This window comes from Globicephala melas, chromosome 10, assembly GCF_963455315.2.
Source record: "Globicephala melas chromosome 10, mGloMel1.2, whole genome shotgun sequence".
In the NCBI taxonomy this organism is placed as follows: domain Eukaryota; kingdom Metazoa; phylum Chordata; class Mammalia; order Artiodactyla; family Delphinidae; genus Globicephala; species Globicephala melas.
Window position 1 is genome coordinate 51,690,805 of NC_083323.1, and position 22,063 is coordinate 51,712,867.

General features: G+C 35.0%; 1 protein-coding gene across 1 annotated transcript in view; it reads right to left on the minus strand.

Annotated features, from left to right (window-relative positions):
• TBK1 (TANK binding kinase 1) overlaps positions 1 to 22,063 on the minus strand; it is a 40,398-nt gene that overhangs the window by 7,867 nt on the left and 10,468 nt on the right. Inside the window, exons 4-15 of the mRNA XM_030866393.3 lie at positions 21,864 to 21,993; positions 19,596 to 19,777; positions 15,038 to 15,198; positions 12,027 to 12,137; positions 8,471 to 8,650; positions 6,484 to 6,680; positions 5,562 to 5,620; positions 5,075 to 5,166; positions 3,484 to 3,585; positions 2,588 to 2,666; positions 345 to 466; positions 170 to 246 (exon numbers count right to left, since the gene is read on the minus strand). Coding sequence (XP_030722253.1) covers positions 170 to 246; positions 345 to 466; positions 2,588 to 2,666; positions 3,484 to 3,585; positions 5,075 to 5,166; positions 5,562 to 5,620; positions 6,484 to 6,680; positions 8,471 to 8,650; positions 12,027 to 12,137; positions 15,038 to 15,198; positions 19,596 to 19,777; positions 21,864 to 21,993 — 1,492 coding nt within the window. The remainder of the gene's footprint in view (positions 1 to 169; positions 247 to 344; positions 467 to 2,587; positions 2,667 to 3,483; positions 3,586 to 5,074; positions 5,167 to 5,561; positions 5,621 to 6,483; positions 6,681 to 8,470; positions 8,651 to 12,026; positions 12,138 to 15,037; positions 15,199 to 19,595; positions 19,778 to 21,863; positions 21,994 to 22,063) is intronic.

Genomic DNA, 22,063 nt, shown 5'->3' on the forward strand with positions numbered 1-22,063 from the left:
AAGGTTGGTTTTAAGGATAATTTTTAATACATTCAACCTCTTCCCTGACAGAACCAAGTCTCTGAAATAAATAACTTATGTAGACACCCTTACAAATATACCAAATTAATTCAACCAAATTACAACTAGTAGGGCTGACTCAGATTAACAAATGGAAAATTTTACTTACTACGTTCTGCTTTGTCTTTTTTGAACTGATAGTAAATCTCTGTAATGCAATTTAACAGGACTTGTAGCTTTTCTACACTATTTAAGAAAGAAAAATCCAAATAAATTAATTGAGTCAATGTGAAAAAGGACATTTAATAATAAGAGCAGAAACTGCCAATGCAGTTATAACCTACTGTCTATCTTTTGGATGAGTGCCTTCTTGATGGGTCCATGTATCTGCCAGCAATCCACCTGGAGATAATTTGCTTTCAATATCCTGAAGACTGGTTTCTATTGTTCCCTGAGAACTGGAAAGCTAAATAAAACCAATGTGTTCAGATCCGGATTACCAAAAATCAGAAATGATCATCACAACGCCAATGGAGCCTAAAGTTTGAATAACATTTCTTTTGTAGATTACTTCAGTTCAAAGTCAGAATAATTATTTTTATCTTTAAATGCAAGGACAGTTTCTTAGGTTATATTCCACCAAGAGTACAATATGATAATAAAACATGAATATTAATATATTTTATAGGGCTTCCCTGGTGGCACAGTGGTTAAGAATCTGCCTGCCAATGCAGGGGACATGGGTTCATGCCCTGGTCTGGGAAGATCCCACATGCTGTGGAGCAACTAAGCCCGTGCGCCACAACTACCAAGCCTGCGCGCTAGAGCCCACGAGCCGTAACTACTGAGTCCGCATGCCACAACTACTGACGCACGCGCACCTAGAGCCTGGGATCTGCAACAAGAGAAGCCAATGCAATGAGAAGCCCGTGCACTGCAGTGAAGAGTGGCCCCCACTTGCCGCAACTAGAGAAAGCCCGCACACAGCAATGAAGACCCAATGCAGCCAAAAATAAATTAATAAAAAATCTTATATAAAATATATTTTATAAAACATTGCTTACATCTAATATTCTTTTTTTAAAAAACATAGAAAATACTTTTTTTTTTTTGCAGTACGCAGGCCTCTCACTGTTGTGGCCTCTCCCGTTGCGGAGCACAGGCTCCAGATGCGCAGGCTCAGTGGCCATGGCTCATGGGCCCAGCTCTCCGCGGCATGTGGGATCTTCCCGGACCGGGGCATGAACCTGTGTCCCCTGCATCGGCAGGCGGACTCTCAACCACTGCGCCACCAGGGAAGCCCTCAAATTAAGTTTTATGTGGTGGTTTATACTGCTACTAGCAACAAACAAGCGTGCCCTTTGCATTCTGCTCGTGTTAGCATTGGCATTATATATAATTCTTAAAGCCTTGCTAATTTGAAAGACAAAATGGTATCTTACTGTTATAATACACAATTTTCTATTACTCTTGTGGTTGAACTTTTTTTTCCAAGAGTTTCACTTAGATCTATTCATTTTTAAATCATTTCTAAATGTTCTCTATTTACTGCAGATTTAATGTTTTCCTTATGCATTTGTACGAGCTATTTTCATATATATAAAAAAACCCTTTATCTCATTTTCTCAATCTATTTGTTTTTTAATATTATTTTTTTTAACATAAGACATCTTGGGAATTCCCTGGCGGTCCAGTGGTTAGGACTCCGCACTTTCACTGCCGAGGACCCAGGTTCAATCCCTGGCTGGGGAACTCAGATCCTACAAGCCGCGTGGTGTGGCCAAAAAGGAAAAAAAAAAAAAAGAAAAAACCAAACCAAAAAACATATAGAGATCTTAAATTCTTTCTTTTTTTAATTTTTTTTTAAAATTTATTTTATTTATTTATTTTTGGCTGCATTGGATCTTCGTTGCTGCACGCGGGCTTTCTCTAGTTGCGGCGAGCGGGGGCTAATCTTCGTTGCAGTATGTGGACTTCTTATTGTGGTGGAGCACAGGCTCTAGGTGCACGGGTTTCAGTAGCTGTGGCATGCAGGCTCAGCAGTTGTGGCTGGCGGGCTCTAGAGCACAGGCTCAGTAGCTGTGTGCACGGGCTTAGCTGTTCCACAGCATGTGGGATCTTCTTGGACCAGGCCTCAAACCCGTGTCCCCTGCATTGGCAGGTGGATTCTTAACCACTGTGTCACCAAGGAAGCCCCTTAAATTCTTATATAGTCAAATACATATCTTGCTTTTCATGCTTTATGTCTTCTTTAACATTAATGTTAAGAATGTGTTACCTTATATTTCTAAAATATGGAAAATATTTTATGGACAAAGTTATTTTTTACAGCATTACATAAAAGTGTGAGAAGTAGCAAGCAACCTGAAGGACCAACATTAAGGGGGTAATAAGTAAAACTATTAATAAATCAATTGGCTGCAATATCATGTCTATTTAAAAAGTAGTGTTCCTTAAGTTGGGAAAAGGCTGTTCTTTCTCTGGAGATCTTTAGGTACATCATGTTTCTAGGAAAGTTCGGATCTAATCTTGCCAGCAAAGGAACAGATTATGAGCTCACGATTGTCAAAATTTTGTAAATACTTACTCTCAACAGTTTGGTGTGTATGTCTGAAATTTCACCTAACTCTGCTGCTTCTAGGTTGATCTTCATCAACTTTTCATATCTGTATGAAAAACAAGTACAGAAAAATTAAATGAGCATAAAATTTTACATGAGCATAGATTTTAAAAGATGTTTTATAAATTATGAGTTTTTATTATCATAACTATTTAACAATAGAATATTGAATGCAAAGCGTATAAGCAACAGATCCCAAGAAAACTTGATGTCTCCGTAAAGAAGGAATTTTATATACTTCTGCTTATAAATTTGCAGATTAAGAGATAAACTATAAAAGACAACTTTATTTCAGTCTTATGTCAGGATAATAGTCGAAATACTAGATTTCGGAAATAATGGAGGTCAAGAGTATATACTAGTTTCACTTATTGTATTTCCTGTGCAGTACAAATAGTATAGCCTAGGAACAAGGCAGTTTAAAATATCATTGTTTCAAAAAGGCATTCTCAGGGGTAAGATTAGTAAGGAAGAGCAAACTAAAAGTAATCTCCAAATTCTAAAAATACTACCCAAATAGGGTTCTAGAATACCTCTTCCTACTTCCTTTGATCACAGGTTTTATATTTTCCTATGCAGAGTTGTCTGCTTTGCAAGGTAAAAAAAATGAGATGTTTCTATTTCAGATTCCTTTTCCTTTTCAAAGGGAAGGAGAAAACGCCACCAAAAAGATGGTACTCATTTCTTACTGAAATGACTGAGTATTTTTGCCCTTAGGAGGAAATGACTTAATCTAAGGTTGTCCCTTAATAGAAAGACTTGCAGAGCATGCTATATCATGCCAAGGATAACTAAACAAACTAAACAGAAATGGAAAATCATTGACATTTTAACCACTATTAGTAAGGAAGTAGTCTACTTACACTTTCACAGTCTTTTCAATGTTTCTGATGCAGAAATCTAATGTGATCACAACTTCCGTCTTTTTGTGAACAGTTTCATTATAATCATCTTTAACTAATTCTCTAAAAAATAATAATATTCCCATTAGTTTATCTAAAGAATTATTTGTTTTCTCTTGCCTTTCACTAATTACACTGCTGTACTACTTTCTGTTCAGACAAACTTCTTAACAGTCTTGAAACATTATGAAAGCCAATTCACTTTTTACTACTGAAAGCATCTCTGTAACGCTTTATACCTATCCAGGGTACAAAACCATTACCACTTATCAGGTTAACAGTTTAGAAATCTAAGGCATTAAAATTATATTAAGGAACAAAACTAATCTACAATCACACAAATAAGCTGAACAGCATTACATTTTATACCACTAGAATTAATTTTTAATGCTCAGAGTAGACTATTGTCTGATTTATTAAGCAGGATGACACAGTATATAATATAAATGAAGACCTTCTGATCTATATCAAGGGCCAACAAACTAAGGACTGATGCCTGTTTCTGCTAAGAAACATATTTACATTTTTAAAGGTTGTAAAAACAAAATGAAAACAGAATTTGCAGTCCACAAAGTCTAAAATATTTACTAACTAAAAAAGTTTGCCAACAGTGGTCTACATGAAAAACTATTTTCTCATGACTTATTGAACTAAAAGCTAATAAGTAAAAGAAACAAAAGCTTCATGGAGCAGCGACTGGAGTAGATAGCAGCAGCAAGAGAAAACAAGAGCTGTTAGCAACAATGCTATGAAAATAAATGGAGTCAACACTTAGGTTTTTCCAAAAACCATTTAGTAAAAACAAAAAGGCTTCTTAATGGAAAGAGAAAAGCATAGGCTTACAAACTGGATATGTGAACACATTAAAAAAAATTATAAGCATAAATTTATGGGTTTAACATAAAGGTGACAGGAAAAAAAAGAGCCTTATACTTTTTTCTTCTTAGAAACAGCAGCAGAAGAACAAGAATGATGAAATGCTTCATATCTGTTTTTTCGAGAACGGAAGGACAGGTGTGAGGTGGGTAAACGTAAACTGTCACAAGCATTAAAGCCTAAGGGCACTGTTGAGTCCATTATTATGTGTGTATAAAACTGAAACACTTCAAATGACGTTGTATAGAACTAGAGGCACGATTCTTAAGAGACTATTCATTCTCCATTTCTATCAGATGGAAAGATGACATATCATATATTCATCCACAAAACGTTTCTTAGGGCCACGGGGCCACGGCAGTGAAAGCGCCGAGTGCTAACCACTGGACAACCCGGGAAATCCTATATTTTTCTCATTTTTTTTTCTTAATTTTAAAATTCAGATACTATTTGTTCCTATCTGTCTCATAAGATTTTTGTAGGAATCAAATGGAAAAAAAAAAAAAAAAACAGCTGCTAAATGTTTTGTAAACTGTGAAACAAATGTATTATAATAAAAATCATACACGTGACCCTACCTAGTCTGAAGAGGTAAAGCATCAATGATGGGATGATTACCAGGTATTTAATGAGGCCTATGCGAAGATCAATTTTCAAATTTCAATCCATTACTTACATCAACCATCGTATCCCCTTTCGCATTAATTCTTGATAAAGCAGCAAGGTACTGGCAATTCTACAGGCATGACACACAACTCCTGTTACTGCCTAATGAAGAAATACAAAGTGTCAATATTTGGTGCGAACTGTGGTACAGGGTAAGAAAAACTTTCACATAAAAATTTTCAAGCTTTTGTGTTTTTATCATTAAAAACACAGTAAGCTACTAATTTCTAAAAGCTAAGGACAGATATAACTGCAATAAAAATTTTAAATAAACATAATGATGGTAAAAATGCACTGTCTCAATGGAGAAAATTTTCCTATGAGTTCAAGAAAGGATACGAAGAGAAAGAACACAAAAATTTGTCATGGGTAACAATCTAAATGAGTAATTTCCTAAATTACATAGGTGTATATAAAGATACACTTTTTATTGCTTCCACTATTAATAAGATAATTTTAATTCAGATGTTTATACAGTCATTTAATTAAATACGAACCTTAGCCATGCTGGCATCCCCATCTAAATCATAACGTGGATGTACTTTAGGGAGGGAAACTGAAATAATTAAAATCAGAAATAAAAAATTATGAATTATTTCATCCTTCATACATCAACCTCCAAATTAAACATTAACCTCTAAATTACCTCTAAATTAAATGTTAGTGGTAAAACTCTTTAATGTTCTTTTCCTGGTTAAAGAAAACCACTTGAACAAAATGCTCATTCCTTAACAAATTTCCTGCACTATTTCTAAGGAGTTTCATTTCTTTTTCTTAAATATATTCCAACATAACAAGCTCAATGCTTTCCTTTAAATCTAAATCAAATCCCAAGATCTAAACAGAAATATAAAAATCCAGGTAATTTTTTTTCACCACTAGAATTAATAATTTAAAAGATTCCAAAATGCAGATCTAATTTTTCTTAAACTTCAAAGCCTGGAAAAGTGTCCTATTCACCCTGGAAACAATAAATATTTGCTGAGATTTATGATACAAAAGGTTATTTTGAGTGTTAGTAAAATAGTAAAAGCAAAGAGCTACAATAAAACATATATGACAAACTATTTTTACCATTTTATAAACAAAATATTTAACGTCAAATTTTGTTGCACACAGGGTTTTAAATTTTACTACTACTCTAATTAACTTACAAAATTTTAATATTTATAAAAGTTCTACATTAATGTCATCATCAGTCGACTTTATGAAGATGACAATCATTTTTATAGTTTTTTTTTTCTTTTTTCTTTTGGCCGTGCCGCATGGCTTGTGGGATCTTAGTTCCCTGACCAGGGATTGAACCTGGGCCCTCAGCAGTGAGAGTGTGGAATCCTACCCACTGTACCGCCAGGGAATTCTCAGGGTTTTTTTTTTTTTAAATGGCTAGTAAGAACAATAAGAAAAATCCCAACTTACTTTTTTCATATATCAATCCTATTGTACTCAGAGGTTCCCGGCTTACTACAAAGATGGGATTTTCATCAGCAGTTTTAGGGAAATGTTGTGCCAGTCTTCCAGGTTCTAGAACTAAACGTCGTCCTTCATATATAAGTTCTTGATTTGAAGAAATAATTTTGGTTTGTTTATACACCAGTTCATGAAATACAGTAGCACTGTGTGAGAAAAATCCAAAAGGACAACATAATTGGGATAAAAAAAGAGGTAAAAAAAATTTTTTTAACGAGGGCCACAACATCTATTTCTCAGTGATACTTTAGATCATGACCAGTCCACAGAAATGCTGCTCTGTTGATGTGGATACCATAAAGTCTATTAAATTGAAAATTCCACATAATCTGCCTATACAGCAATCAATTCTAAAATATTTTTATGTTTGATACCTATATTGGATATGTGCAATACACAGGAGTTTTAATATTTAATAACAGGGAGCCAATATGGCAGAGAGTTTAAGGGCACAGACTCTGGAATCAGAACAGCTGGATTCAAATTCCAGTTCTTCCACTTACCACTTAATTGTTGTATTACCTTCAGTTACTTAACTCCTCTGTGCTGAGGTTCTTCATCTATAAAATGGGAATAACAGTCTCCACACCTCACAGAATTGCTGTGAGGACTAAATGATTTAAATATATAAAGAACTGAGAACAATACTTACAACATGACTATGTAATGTTTGTTAAATGAATTAATAAAATCAGGCATTTTCAAAATGATGTTTTGGGGAAAAAGGTAGATTCTCCCTAAACAGATTCATGAAATCAAATAAACGTTCCAGCAGCAATGTTGTGATTCCAAACAAAAAAAAAGCCACTTTCAAAAAGCCTCTGCTGTGATTTTTGGCTCAGGCTTGGGTGGGCTTTTTATGTTCATGCACTCTTAAGATGAAATAGTGGCCAACACCTATGGTACATATCTATTCAGGCTATTAAGCACCAAAATAAAAATGAATAATATATTTTAACCAACGTTATATGAATATTATTTTATTCATTATATTTACATTATATTTAATGTTTATAATATTGTTAGATATAGATTAGACAAAAATGTCTAAAATATTATTCCATCTAATTGATTTTATTCCTTAATAAATTATCAGTGAAAGTCTCTTTTTGAGTTTTATGAGGCATCAAAACTGCTGAGTCTTGTCAAACAGCAATTAAGGCATATAGAAAGGGTGTAATGTTTTTTTCCCTTTCATTTTAAAAAACATTTTTTTTGAGATCTTTGTAGATTCATGTGCAGTTGAAAGAAATTATATGGAGAGACACTATATACCTTTTACTCAGTTTCCCCCAATGGTAACATCTTGCATAAGTATAGTACAATATTACAATCAGGATCTTGACACTGGTATAATCCACCTATTTTATTCAGATTTCCCTAGTTCCACATGTAAGGATGTGTATGATTTAGTTATGTAGTTTTATCACATGGGTAGATTTTTATCACATGGGTGTAATGTGTTTTTTTAAGATAAAACAAATGGTTATTTCCCTAGTACTCAATAAGGGCTTTATGCCACATATGCAAATAATAACTACACTAACTATCTTTAAGACTTACACTTTAATATTTTTTAAGTGACAAGACAATATTCTTAATAAAACATGGCCCATTTACTAGTAAATGCTATTTGTAGTTATGTGATTATATAATTTAAGAGAAAGCACAGAAAGGAAAATAGTCCTGTAAAACTTGCAATGTAAGAACAAGCTAATTTACCTGTAAATTTTAGAAAATTAGAAAACTAATCCTTTTACTCCAAAGATAAGTGAAAAGGAATTTACTCAGCACTCAAACGTTTTCTAAGCAGAAAGTGGGCACCTCTGGTGAAGCTGGGACATCCTTTCTACTTCCTCTCCTGATTTATGAAGATACGTAATTATTATATAACAAGACATTACAGTACAGGAAAAAAATATAAAGAGGTACTTACGTATTATAGCTATGAATGTAAATTTTATGAGCTGTCATTTGTTGTAGCGAAAAAACATGAATTATCATCCGGTGAAGTATATCACTTGTTTCTGCAAAAAACTGGTCAAAACCCCAACACTTTTCCTGATCTGCCTCAAGGATGTTTGCAAGAACAGGGGTAAGTAGAACTTGAAGACCCCTAAAATAGTATTGAAAAAAGTTACATGAAGAGTGAATGTGTTATATTCTGTCTAGGTACAAAATCATAATATTTACCAACAAATCAAAGGAACTATTATTAGATTAGATTAATTTAAAATTGTAAAAAATCTGCCAACTTTTCAGAAAGCCAGGTAACCTTGATTTAATATTGCCTGTCAATGAACCAGGGGATACGGTATTTTTATGTTAGCTTTTACAGATTATTTTCTTTGATTCTCTCCTTCCCAAGTTTCCTCACTTTTCCAAACATATTCTAACATTGTATATACATGCTATCCAGGTGAGATAAGTTGATTGGAACCCTGTGGTCATGAGGATAAGATAATGGTTTAATTTCAGGGTCATTAATGTCCTTTTAATACGTCACTCCAATACGTAATTTTTTATGTTGAATTCATATGCCTTTTGTAGTACACTTCTTTAGAAAGGAAAATTACTATAATCATTTAGCAATCAATGAATGCCAATTCAACTAGGAATAATTTTTGACTAATAAACTTAAACATTAAAAAAAAAGAATGGAAGGACCTTTATTCTTTCTCATGCTTTCACTGAATTTTAAAATCTGCTTAAATAGACTCAATTATGGAATTTCAAGTAGTCTTAAAAATATATTCTTGACTACACGACAGACACTGGAATAATTCCGTGCCTGTTAACAGTTTTTAAGGTATGCAGTGGACATTAAAATTTTTGCCTAATAAGTATCTATGCTCCCTCATTTTGTAAGAGAATCCACACTTCTCTACTCTCTAACTCTACTCCCTGTGCATAGATGGGCATGACAGTCAGGTTTGGTGATTATGATTGGTCAGAAGTGGCCAGGTGGTAGCATGTAAGTTGTTAAATAAGAATCAACCCAGAACTCTTTGCTAAACTATCGAGAAAGAAAGTCTGTCTTTCCACTGAGCTTCCAAAGCTGTGAGAATGTGAATCTGGGAATGCCAGCAGCCATCTTGTGGCTGCCAGGAAAGAGCCTGGCTGAAAGTAAACAGAAATCAGAGAAAAGCAGAACTGAATGATTTGAAGAGACCAAGTCTTGATGACAGTCTGAATCTGAGGATTCCACTGGGCTCTGAGTTACATACACATGTGAACTTTGAATTATAATGTCTATCTATTTTTCACTTAAATCTTGTTTCACTTTAACGAACTGGGTTAGGTTTTTCTCATTGGCTATCCAGTCTTGACTAATTAATACATACAAGAAAGAGGATGGTTATCTTTTTTCTGTGGTTGTTACATTTTTGGTAGTTGATTTTATTGCTGATTGGTAGTACTTAAAGTCCTTACTATTAAAAAAAAATCATATAATATACTTTCTGATACCTGAGCAATTTTTATCAAAAAATTTATAACTTGGTGTACTAAAGAATAATTAGATAAATAAGGCCTGTTACCCTCCTGAAATATGCAATATATAGTTCAGATTGTCAAATTATTGAGTCTGCGTGTCAGCAATATAGTTATTAAACAGCAGGTGCTCATTTCCTGACCCCTTTAAATGTTATCAGTTTTGCCTGAGATCTCCAAAATGAGTATTTTCCAAATCAAAATTTAACACAGATCACTATTATAATATTAAATTTCTGCTCTCCAATAAAGTGACCTTCTCTTGATAATTCTAGTTGCATGACACAATTTTATTTTGGAGACTTTTTTTTTTTTAATTTATTTTATTTATTTTTGGCTGCACTGGGTCTTCTTTGCTGCGCACAGGCTTTCGCTAGTCATGGCAAGCCGGGGCTACTATTTGTTGCAGCTGTGTGGGCTTCTCATTGCAGTGGTTTTGCTTGTTGTGGAGCACGGGGTCTAGGCGTTTGGGCTTCAGTAGTTGTGACTCGTGGGCTCTAGAGCACAGGTTCAGTAGTTGGAAGTGTACGGGCTTAGTTGTTCCGTGGCATGTGGGATCTTCCAGGACCAGGGATCGAAGTGTCCCCTACATTGGCAGGCAGATTCTTAACCACAGCGCCACCAGGGAAGCCCTGGAGACTTTTCTTTAAGTAACACAGAAAAATGAAACTGTCAGGGTAGTGGTTTTCAAAAATGATTTCAGCACTGGAACTACCAGTTTAAATGAGTTTTCACAGCAATATATAAAATAATAGGACATATTTTATTAGCTTGTGATATATATATAGTTTAAATAAATATTCTGAATAAATATATTTATTTACTTATATGTTGAAAGTAATACAAAGAGCACCCACAGATTATAAAAGGCATTAAGCCAGTAAATCATAACCTGTGTGTGTTCACTTGTGGATTATACAATTCCTACACTCAGGAAAAATAGAAGTTAATTCAGTACTTACAAATTCTAAATATTGATGAGTGTCTTGGTTTTATTTCTAGAGTAAAATCTAATAATTTACTCTCAAATTAACACAACTTTGTAAATCAAATATACTTCAAAAAAAAAAAAGATATAGCAACAGAAAAAAAAATTACCCTCTACTTTTAATTTCTTTTACCTTAAATCTCTCTTTGTGATAACAGGATTCATATATAATTTGAGTTCTGGCTGCCATAATAAGTAAGACCTATATGAACATTTGAAATGCTGGAAAAAGTAGTAGAAAACTGTTTTTCTTTCTTTTTTAAAAATTTAATTAATTAATCAATTAATTTATGGCTGCGTTGGGTCTTTGTTGCTGTGTGCGGGCTTTCTCTAACTGCGGCTCGTGGGGGCTACTCTTCGTTGCAGTGCATGGGCTTCTCATTGCGGTGGCTTCTCTTGTTGTGGAGCATGGGCTGGCTCTAGGTGCGCGGGCTTCAGTAGTTGTGGTGCATGGGCTTAGTTGCTCCGCAGCATGTGGGATCTTCCCAGACCAGGGCTCAAACCCGTGTCCCCTGCATTGGTAGGTGGATTCTTAACCACTGTGCCGCTAGGGAAGTCCCGAAAACTGTTATTTCTCACCTTTTGAACAATATGATTACTTTTTGAAAATGAGGAAAATATCAAACTTCTTGAGTGTTTGTTTTTTAGAACTCTAGTTATTCCTATCTGTGCCACTATTTGTGCTATGTCATTATGAAGGTCAGCACAAGAGATACCAAGGTCCTTAGCTGGATCCCCACATAGCACACAATTCCAAGACCAGTGATTAGCAATCTCAAAGATGTATGTACACTCTATGTCCTAAAAGAGATCTGGCAAAATTATTTACATAGACCCAAATCGATCTTTATATTGCCAAAGATGAAAATCACGAATCAAGGCATATGGTTTAATAATATCTACTGAAACATTAAACAAAACAAAACAAAACTACGCTTAAGTATTTGTGACTTTAGTCAACAAAGATTCCAAACACCAAAGTGCAGAAGAGAACTGGGTACACTATACTTACCGAGAAAGACTACAAGAAACGGGCATGTCTCCACTCCAGTCAATTGGTCCATTTTCTGCTTTCTGTACTCCAGATATTGCACCAGAAGGCTTTCCAGTAATTATTTTATACCTTGGGGGGAATAAAAGCAGATTAAAATAAGTAGTTTGTTACTGCATAGCCTATCAATGGGCTTTGCAAAAATATTTCCTCAGTTGCACCTACAATTATCTACTAGACGAAACTTTGTGATTGATGTTCACAGGATCCATAAAACAATCAAAATACTTTGAATCTGACTGACTGAAGTAGAATAGTGGCTGTACGATTACTTTACTTATGCCATAATTAATTTTCATTTGGGTTCTCACAGTGCCATAAAACAGCATCTTGATGTTCACAACAAAAATAATAATTTTTCCATCTGAAAAAATTGAGCAAACACAAAAAAAGTTATGTTACAGAATATCTCTAGACCATAAAAAAAGCATCTAATCCCTCTTACCCAGATTATCCAAAGGCACAGTCAACTGGACCATGAAATTACTGGAGAATGAACAATAGCTTTCTTTAAAAAAAAAAAAGATAAAACTACACATAGCACAGTAACAGAAAATTTTTGCATATTGAAAACATATATACACATATAGGAATAGATGTGTGTACCAAAATTAAAAGTCAAAACTTAATCTGCTTCTCAAGGAAGGTGACAAAAATAAAGATGACTTAAAGAAAGAGATGGATGGGAAGCTAGAGAATACTAATAATGATAGAGGCAAGGCAGCCTTTCAGGTGTCAGCACTTTCCAAAACAAAACCATAAAGTAGGAGAGGAAAACAAGGTTCATGCCTTCCAGATGAAAATGTAAATCATAACACAGCAGAATCTTACATAAGTTTATAAATATTATTTCTGGCATAATTTTTTTGGTTTGTTTAATGTCTACATAAATGTGCTCTGAGCAAATTAATATATTCTTTAAAAGAGCAGGAAACCAGTACAACTGATTTGGACCGCTTGCTGCTTCTTCAGTAGAGGCAGCCAGGATTTCTGCCTTAAGAGATTTTTCAGAGAAGAAGGAAATTAATGTGAAAAATAAGTTGCATTCATGTGAGAATCATTTGATTGTGGAGAAATAAGCAGAGATATGTGAGATTAATGCAAGAAAAGAGAAGTGAATAGAATGAATGACAATTCTTAATCAAGGTAACGCTTATAAATTCTTGAAAAAACTTAACTAATTTTGTTAAGATCCATATACAAATACATTTATTAACATGTAAATGAGATGCTGAGGGATCATCATGGCTATAATGTGAGATGAATACATCACTCAATAGTAAAGTAAAACAGTCATTATTACTTCTTTAAGCGCTTCTGAACAATCATTAGCATCAGTATTCATAAACAGTTGAGTTTCTGTGCAAATAAAGAAAAAAATTCTTCTAATGGTATTATCTGCCCACATGGTGGTCAGATAAAATCATCAGGTATTCCTAGTTGCTTATAAGTCATGTTTCCTTTATTAGGGAGCATCACACTTTTATTTAATCTATTTTTAGGGGAGCAAGACATGCTGATACTGTTTTAAAACACTTATGACAATAAAAACATGATTAATTGTTGGACACACTTTATGTTTAATGAGGAAAAACAGAAATTGACTCTTAGCCTTCATTAATGAGGAGATTTTATAAAAAGGACACTGCTGTAAAGCAGTCTCAAGATGATGCTATACCAAAATCATCAGTACAGTAATGGATAACTTCTTCCCATGAATTTCTACACTGTCCTTGCTGGAAAACATTTAGATACCCAAGTTTTAGCAAAAGTCATCGTTACCAGTTGAACTGGTTTACTTCCGCAAACAAAAGAGAAAATATGCTTCTACTAATTTTCTGAGATGAGGTTAGATAAAAGATTGTATATTTACAGTTGTGATTATTACTTTATCATGTTTGCTTATAAAGGGCAGGGTCAAACATATATATAAAGTTCTGAGAGAAATGTTAAGATCTAAAAGAATGGTTGAACATGTTAGGCTGTCAAATGAGTTACTTCACTAAACCAAACAATCATAACCTCATAGTTTTATGTGTACATAGGTTGGCTGTTTCTCATAAGGCAAGGTCATTCACTAATTTCTTTTAACATAAAAAGTGTGGCCAATGTATGGATGAATTTTATAATAGATTTCACATCTAAAAATCCATCCCTCTTTTCTTCCATTATTTGGTTTACAGTAGTGACTCTGTACACAGTAATTATTTCCTAATAATTATGTCAGTACATAAATGTATAATGTACTAGTAAAATGCATTCAGCCTTTGGACTGAAACTGCAACACGAAAAAAATGTAATATTACATTAAACGTTATTTTTGAAATGGTTAAAGAAATCAGGTCAGTTCAGGGTAAGAACCGTTTTTTTTTTTTTTTTTTTTTTTTGCGGTACGCGGGCCCTTCACTGCTGCGTCCCCTCCCGCCGCGGAGCACAGGCTCCGGACGCGCAGGCCCAGTGGCCATGGCCCACGGGCCCAGCCGCTCCGCGGGCATGCGGGACCCCCAGGACCGGGGCACGAACCCACGTTCCCCGCATCGGCAGGTGGACTCCCAACCACTACGCCACCAGGGAAGCCCCTGTATTTCTTTTTGATCCAGTAATGGTTCTAGTACTCCACAGAAGTTCTATTTTTTTTTTTGGTTACATGGAGGAAAAAACCTGATAAGGACACAGAAAACTAAATATACAGTGCACTGAAATAAACTCCAGAAAGCAGTATATTTTTAATATGGATCAAAGACTGGATGCCATTTACGCTTTGTACATAAGATAGTTAAACATGGTATGAAACAGTATGCCTATACACTCTGATAAGGCTGCATTCTTATTAAAAAACCAAATAGCTTAAAATATCAGAAATGATGGCTAGATCAATTTTCAGTAGCGTACCCCTCTAACATGATGAAACAAAATAAGATAGAGATACATTTAAAAAATTATTTCTAATTTTAGATGGAGAAACCACTTACATCACTTCCTTATTCCTACGCGGCCCTTCAAACGGTCTAAATGGCAGTGATCCAGTAGCTGCATGGTAAAATGTTACTCCAATGCTCCAAAGATCAACAGTCGCTCCATATTTCTTCTGATGATCTTTTCTCAGCACTGCTCTCTCATACATATCAGGATGCTTTAAAAAGAAAAGAAAAAGCTACTAACTTGTGTTCTATAATACATTACACAAAAATGGGTATTCAATGATGCCTGGAAATTCTATTATATTTTCCTAATTATTTCACTTTCCCAATCTGAAGAGGCTATTTCACATCTTGCCCGTTCTCCTCAAACCTCCAACACCGTCTCCTTCGACCCTCAATTTTCATGACCTCACTTCATAATTCAATGAGGAAATGGAAGAAATCAGAAATCAACTCTCCCTTATGTCTGTTACCAAATACCAACCTACCTGAATCTGTGTCCAGAGCTAAGCCTACTTTCCAGTTATAATGGAACTGCTCCTATCAAAGGCTAACTTTTCCATCTGTGTTGTGGGGCCCATCATATCATCTCACCAATTCTAGAAATCAATTCCTGTAACTACCACTTTTATTTTATGCATCGATTTCCCTTCGTATGGATCATTCCTTTCAGCGTACACACATGCTTTAATATCTCCCATTTAAAAAAAAAACCGTAAATAGACCCCCTTGTAGCTATCACCCAAATCTCTGCTTCCCTCCATAGCAAAACTCAAAATAGCTGTCCACACTTACAACTGCCTTATTTCCTCATCTCCCATTCAAGCCTATGGCATTAAATATTACCTATATCCTTTAACTCCCCAAACTATCTCTTGTCCTGGGCTCTGGATCCATATATCCTACTGTTTTCTTGAATGTCTAAAAGGTAGCTTAAATTTAAGGTATCCAAAATAGATCCTTGGTCTTCTGACTCAAACCTGTTTCCTTCTAATCTTTATCCTTTAAGTAAATGGTACCATCATCTACCCAGTCGCTCATACCCAAAACATATCAGGCAGCCTTGACTCCTCTCCCTCATCTCTCACATGCAATCCAGCTGAGCAAGTCATATAGGCTCTGAGATGAAAATTTAATTTTCTAGAATTAATTCGGAGAACTAGCCTGACTAGGTACACTGGGGGATACAGCAACTGAGACAAGTAGCTGGTCTGATGTTAAACACACGTCCTTAAGCACAGAATACACTATGATACAGTTGTGGAGAACAGGTGGAACTTATAGGGCATGGCTTAGGAGCTTACAGATCCAGACAGAGACTGTGATGGACATTAAGCTCTGCAGAGGACAACCAGAGGTCATACATGCTTAGCCTCGTGACATTTGTCTTTATGTTAGTTATGCGCTGGAACTTAAAAGATTTTTCGAAGATAAAGCTACAAGAGTGTACTCTCGATCAAAGTAGAGTCATCTCCCAAATGATGCCAAACGAAAACAATGCCTTACGACATTGTGGTATTTGGCAGTGACCCAAAGGACTGGGAACCCATGCAGATAACAGTGATGGGAGGGTGTTTCTAAATGATGCAGTTTATGAATCTGACTCTCAAAGGGTCACAAGCCCTGGATTATTATTTTTTGGGGGGATGGGTGGGACTCTTTTGGGAAATACATTTTAATGAGAAATCAGAAGAGGTGATAAGCATGAGGAGCTTAAGTGAGTGTCCCAACATGCCTACCAGACACATGGGGGCTGAGTGGTCTTGCTGGTTCTGTGGCAGAGCACCTAAAGCAACTACTGGCCAAAGAAGCGCTGGCCAGACCTTTGACCCAGCAGCCAGTACTTAGTGTATCAAGGTGCTGTGAAGAGGCCAAGAGTACCTGGACATGCCTGATATCTTCTGGAACATGAGGCCGCCAACCTGGGAAGAGGAGATACAGCGATTCTAGAAGGAGACAAAGGGGGACCTCCTCAAACGGTGCAATAATACACTGCCTGATTGGTACAGCTGGAAGGCCTTCCCTGGGCAGTGACGGACTGATTGTGGCCTGACACATGCTGGTCTGACGTATCTGTGCCCAGTGGCACTGTCTCAAATGTGCTACTTGTACTTGTGTAGGGATCAGTATTACTGGGCCTGGGCGTCTGCATCTGAAATAGGAGCATAAGGACAAACCTACTGCAAGTTCTCAGATATTATTAAGATAGCCATCATATTAAAAATGGCAGAAGAAAAAATGCTGGTGTTTCCTTTGGTCTTTAACACACAAAAAGGAGAAGATTCAACATCTGGTCTGGGAATTCCAAAATGATAAAAGTTTTCATTTAAATACATAAATATTTCTAGATTGCTGAGCTTCAGGCCATTATGTGTCTCATTTTATAACTGTGGTGTACTGTATTAGAAAACAGGGCTGGGCATAATCTGAAATAGGAAAAACAGATCCGAGTAAAATTTTAGCCAAGAGAACAGCATGGACTTGGAGTAAATTTATTTAATAATTTAAATAATGTTTAAATGTTTCGTTCTTTCCATTTTAAAAGTCTGTTAGAGGCAAAAGCTAACCTGTGGTCCTAGGAGAATATGTGAAAGACTGACAGTTGGTAATAGGGATCAACCTCATGAACGCTAGTACTGTACTGCTGTTTGGTTTTTTTGGTTATCACAGTAACTGGGAAGGGCTACTGGTATTTAGTGGGCAGAGACCAGAGATGAGAGACATCCTGTCAAATATGAAACAGTTCTGAAAAATAAGCTTCTGACATCCTGCATGACTTTTGAATATCTTGCCAGATATTTGTGCAGGAAAGAGGTTTATAATGATCTCAGTTTGTTTTATATATAAACAATGTATTTTTGTACATAAAGTAAACAACGTATTTTTGCAGCTACAGGAATGCAGTACATGTAAATCTACTTTGTTTAGTTAGAAACTTTATCAAGAATTATTCACTGCTTTGGAAAATCATGTCAGTGACAACACAACACCTGTGATATGTGACTCACCAATACAACATACAAGTTATCACTGCACGTGCACTGGAGGTGTTATTACATACAGGTGAAAGCGTCTGATTACTTACGTTTTCTGCCAGTGAAGGTGTTCCTAAACTTTTACATATTAACTACCTCTGATTTTTATTATATTTTCCTTTATATTATTATTAAGATACTATGCTATTCTTTTAATTAGATATGCAGGTGATTATATTATCTAAGAATTTCTTTTTAAGATACTGAAAAGAACATTGTAAAACATTTATTATAAAAAGGGGGCGATCATACACGGTAGAAACCACTAGCCTGTATGCTCCGGCTGCCTTCTGCTTACTTCTCCAATTCCAACTCCTACCACCTGCCTCTTCACTCACTAAATTGCAGCTATTCTGTCATCCTCCCTGTTTCTCAAACATCCAAGGTCATTCTTATTTCTAGGCCTTTGCAGTTGCTTGTAATGCTTTTCCCCCAAATCTCTGCATGGCTTGCTTCTTTTTATCATTTAAGTGTCAGTTCACTTAGGACTGAAAGGAGGCTTCCCCCAGCTATCTTCCTCCTGCTAGTCACTATTTTATTACCTAATATTGTCTTTCCAACACTTTAATTATCTGAATTTATCTTATTGTCTGTTGTCCTCACTAGATTGTGGGTTCCATAAGAGCAGAAATCATGTACATTTGGTTCATCGCAGAAGTCCCAGTTCCTAGAACAGTGCCTGGTACCTAAATAACTGTTGGATGAATGTAATCCATTTTTAGGTATTCTTAATAAAGACTATCAAAATATAATAGATTAATTTGGGGAGATATATTGATAGAACAAGACATCTTAATTCATGCCAGACTTAGTATAATCTGAATAAAGCTATGGGGCCAGGTAGACTTTATTCATGTTATAAGATTACAATGGCAGAATCCAGTTGGAAAAAAAGTCACAGATTCTAAGACTTTTAAAACAAAACCCAGAGCCATGAGCAATTAGTGATAGCTGTATATTATAAACTTCCTGATTACAAGTTAAATATACTTATTTTTCAGTGTCTTTTCTTAAGTGTTTCAAATGTTTACTAACTTCACACAAACACATCTACATAATCTGTTTCAACCACAGAGCTTTTCTAGTTTTCTAGCATTTCAAATTAGATCTTTTAGAGGCATTCAATTTTATGTGTGTTTCTAACAACTATTCTTTTCGTCTTTCAATAACCAACCTCCCTGAAGAGAATCTTCTGCTTCAGAATTATAATGAAGTTTCCTCTACAGGGAAGAGTACTATAACAAGCTTGTAATGTATTAACTGCTCTGTTCCAAATAAGGAAGCCTTTACTAGTTAGATGTTTCTGGAGTGTACAGACAGTTCTTTCTTTTAATATAGATGAATAACATTAGTAAAATTATTTAAGATTATTATAAAACTTGTAAGAATTTTTAACAGAAATAACCCCCGAGAAACCGATATTTAATACCTCATTACAAACCATATTCATTAGAATAGAAAATTTAATTTTTGCCATAAAAGTTGACATTTCATAGTGAACTGGTTGACCAATTATCCATATTTACAATATATCCAACTTCTTTAAATAAAACTATTAGTGATACATGACTTACCAAATATTCTTCTGTGCCATACAGAGAAACAAACTGCTCATCATCTTCTAATTCTCTAGCTGCACCAAAATCTGTGAGTTTGTACACAGACTGTCCGTCTTCCCCTATTACACGCATGATATTTCCTGGCTTAATATCACGGTGAACTATGCCATTTTCTCGGAGATGATTCATTCCACCCACTTCAACAATAAACATAAAACACAGGAAATCATAATGTAGGTATCTATGCATATGTATGTGTGCATCAGACTCACTAATTAACATTAATTCATTTACACTCAGTGTAAGTTTTTACATAAGTTGGTCCAAAGTCATTTTAATCAAAGAAGTAACAGATTATACTTATATTTTGTACTCCATGTTTGAGTAATGAGGAGTTTTAGAATGATAAGGACCAATATGGTCTAAGGAAGAGTCCAATCTCTCTTAAACACTATCAAGAAAATGGAACACAACAGTCTTAAGCCTATGACCTCCAGAATTACTTTTGGTTATACACCTGTGGGCCATCTGCTTAAACTTAAGAATGAAGATTCCCAAGAAAGATAATCTTTCACCACAATTTTACATTTTTACCTTGGGAAAAAAATTCCACAAAAGAGTAAACTGGACTCAATACATAATATAGTAAAAAAAAAGTAATAGAAGGAGGCAAAGTGTCAGACTTGTTTCCACAAAAATATATTTCTCATATGCTTAGTGCTCTTCTAAAAATGCCATTTTCTTTTCTTTCTTTTTTTTTTTTTTAAGGACAAAGGTGGCAAAACTGCTGAAATTAAGCTGTTTGGGCTAACTGACATGCAATGTCACAGAGTGATAGTCTGAAACATTTGTTTGACAGCTGACAGATGAATGTCCAAGCATGACATATAAAAATAAGTATAGGGGTATCAACAATCAATTACGAAAGCTCAGAACTACCAGTATACTTAGGAAGGCATCAATCATCTATAACTTCTATTTGATTTACGAGGCTGTAGCATATATTGCTTCTTTTTCATTTTACCCTCACCTAAGTAGTCTCTACTGCTTCCAGTGTCAAGTTCAAGAATTCCCACTAACCTCATACTTTATCACTGGGCTTTTCCTATTCTTCGAATATTGATTCATTTCTTTCCAAGAAGATATTATTCCCTTTGGTTGCCATATATTTTTTAATAACAGCTTTGTTGAGATAAAATTTACATACCATAAAACTCATTTTTTAAAGTAGTTAAGAGTCACAGTGTGTACAACCGTCACCACCAATTTCAGAACACTTCCATTACGCCAAAAAGAACCCCACGTCTATTAGCAGTCACTCCTCGACTCCACCCTCCCCTCAAGGCCCTGACCATTCCTCTGCTTTCTCTCTCTATGGATCTGCCTATTCCGGACATTTCACGTAAACGGAATCATACAAATATTGTGGCCTTTTGTGTCTGGCATTTTTCACTAAGCATTTTTCAGGTTATATCCATATTATAGCATGTATCACTACTTCACTCTTGTAATGAACAAATAATATTCCATTGTATGGATATACCACATTTTGTTTACCTATTCATCAGTTGATGGATACTGGGCTACTTCCTTTTTTTTTTGGTTATTATAAATACTGGTACAAGTTTTTGTTTGGATTTTAAATTCTTTTAGATAAACACCTACTAGCGGAATTGCTAAGTCATGTGGTAATTCTGTTTAACCTTTTGAGGAACTGTCAGACTGTTGTCCAAAGAGGCTGCACATTTTTACATCACCACCAACAGTATATGAGGGGTTCAATTTCTCCACAGCCTCGTCAACACTTGGTTCTGTTTTGTCTTCTTGATTTTAGCCATCCTAGTGGGTGTGTAGTGGCAGCTCTTAATTGTTTTGACTGGTATTTCTCTAACAACTAATGACCTTTCTATATACTTGCTGGCCATTTGTATATCTTGTTTGGAGAAATGTCTATCAAATCCTTTGCCCATTTTTAAATTGGGTTGTCTTTTTATTGTTTTGTTGGGATAAAAATTCCTCATCAGATGTACGGTTTGCAAATATTTTCTCTCATTTTATGGGTTGTCTTTTTACTTGATATTGTCCTTTGAAACACAAAAGTTTTTAATGTTGATGAAACTTATCTATCTTTTTTCTTTTTGTACTTGCGCTTTTGGTGTCATATCTAAGAAAGCACTCCATAAAGGTCTTTGGCTTTGAATGTAAGAAATTTATTTTTTAAAATTCTTATGTCATTAAGTTATATATACACACATATATAATCATATAAATAAACAAACATACCCACATCTCGCAAAACAATTAAAAATTCAGACTCTGGTAGTCCATAGGCATTACATGGTTCTTCTAAAACAGTGTATAAACTTCCACATGGACAAAATTCCATAATAAGTACTTTATGTCTCGTTGTTACCTGAAAAAAAAAAATCACTGATTGGGGCTCAATATAAAAAATAAATTTTTATTATATGCCAATACTTACC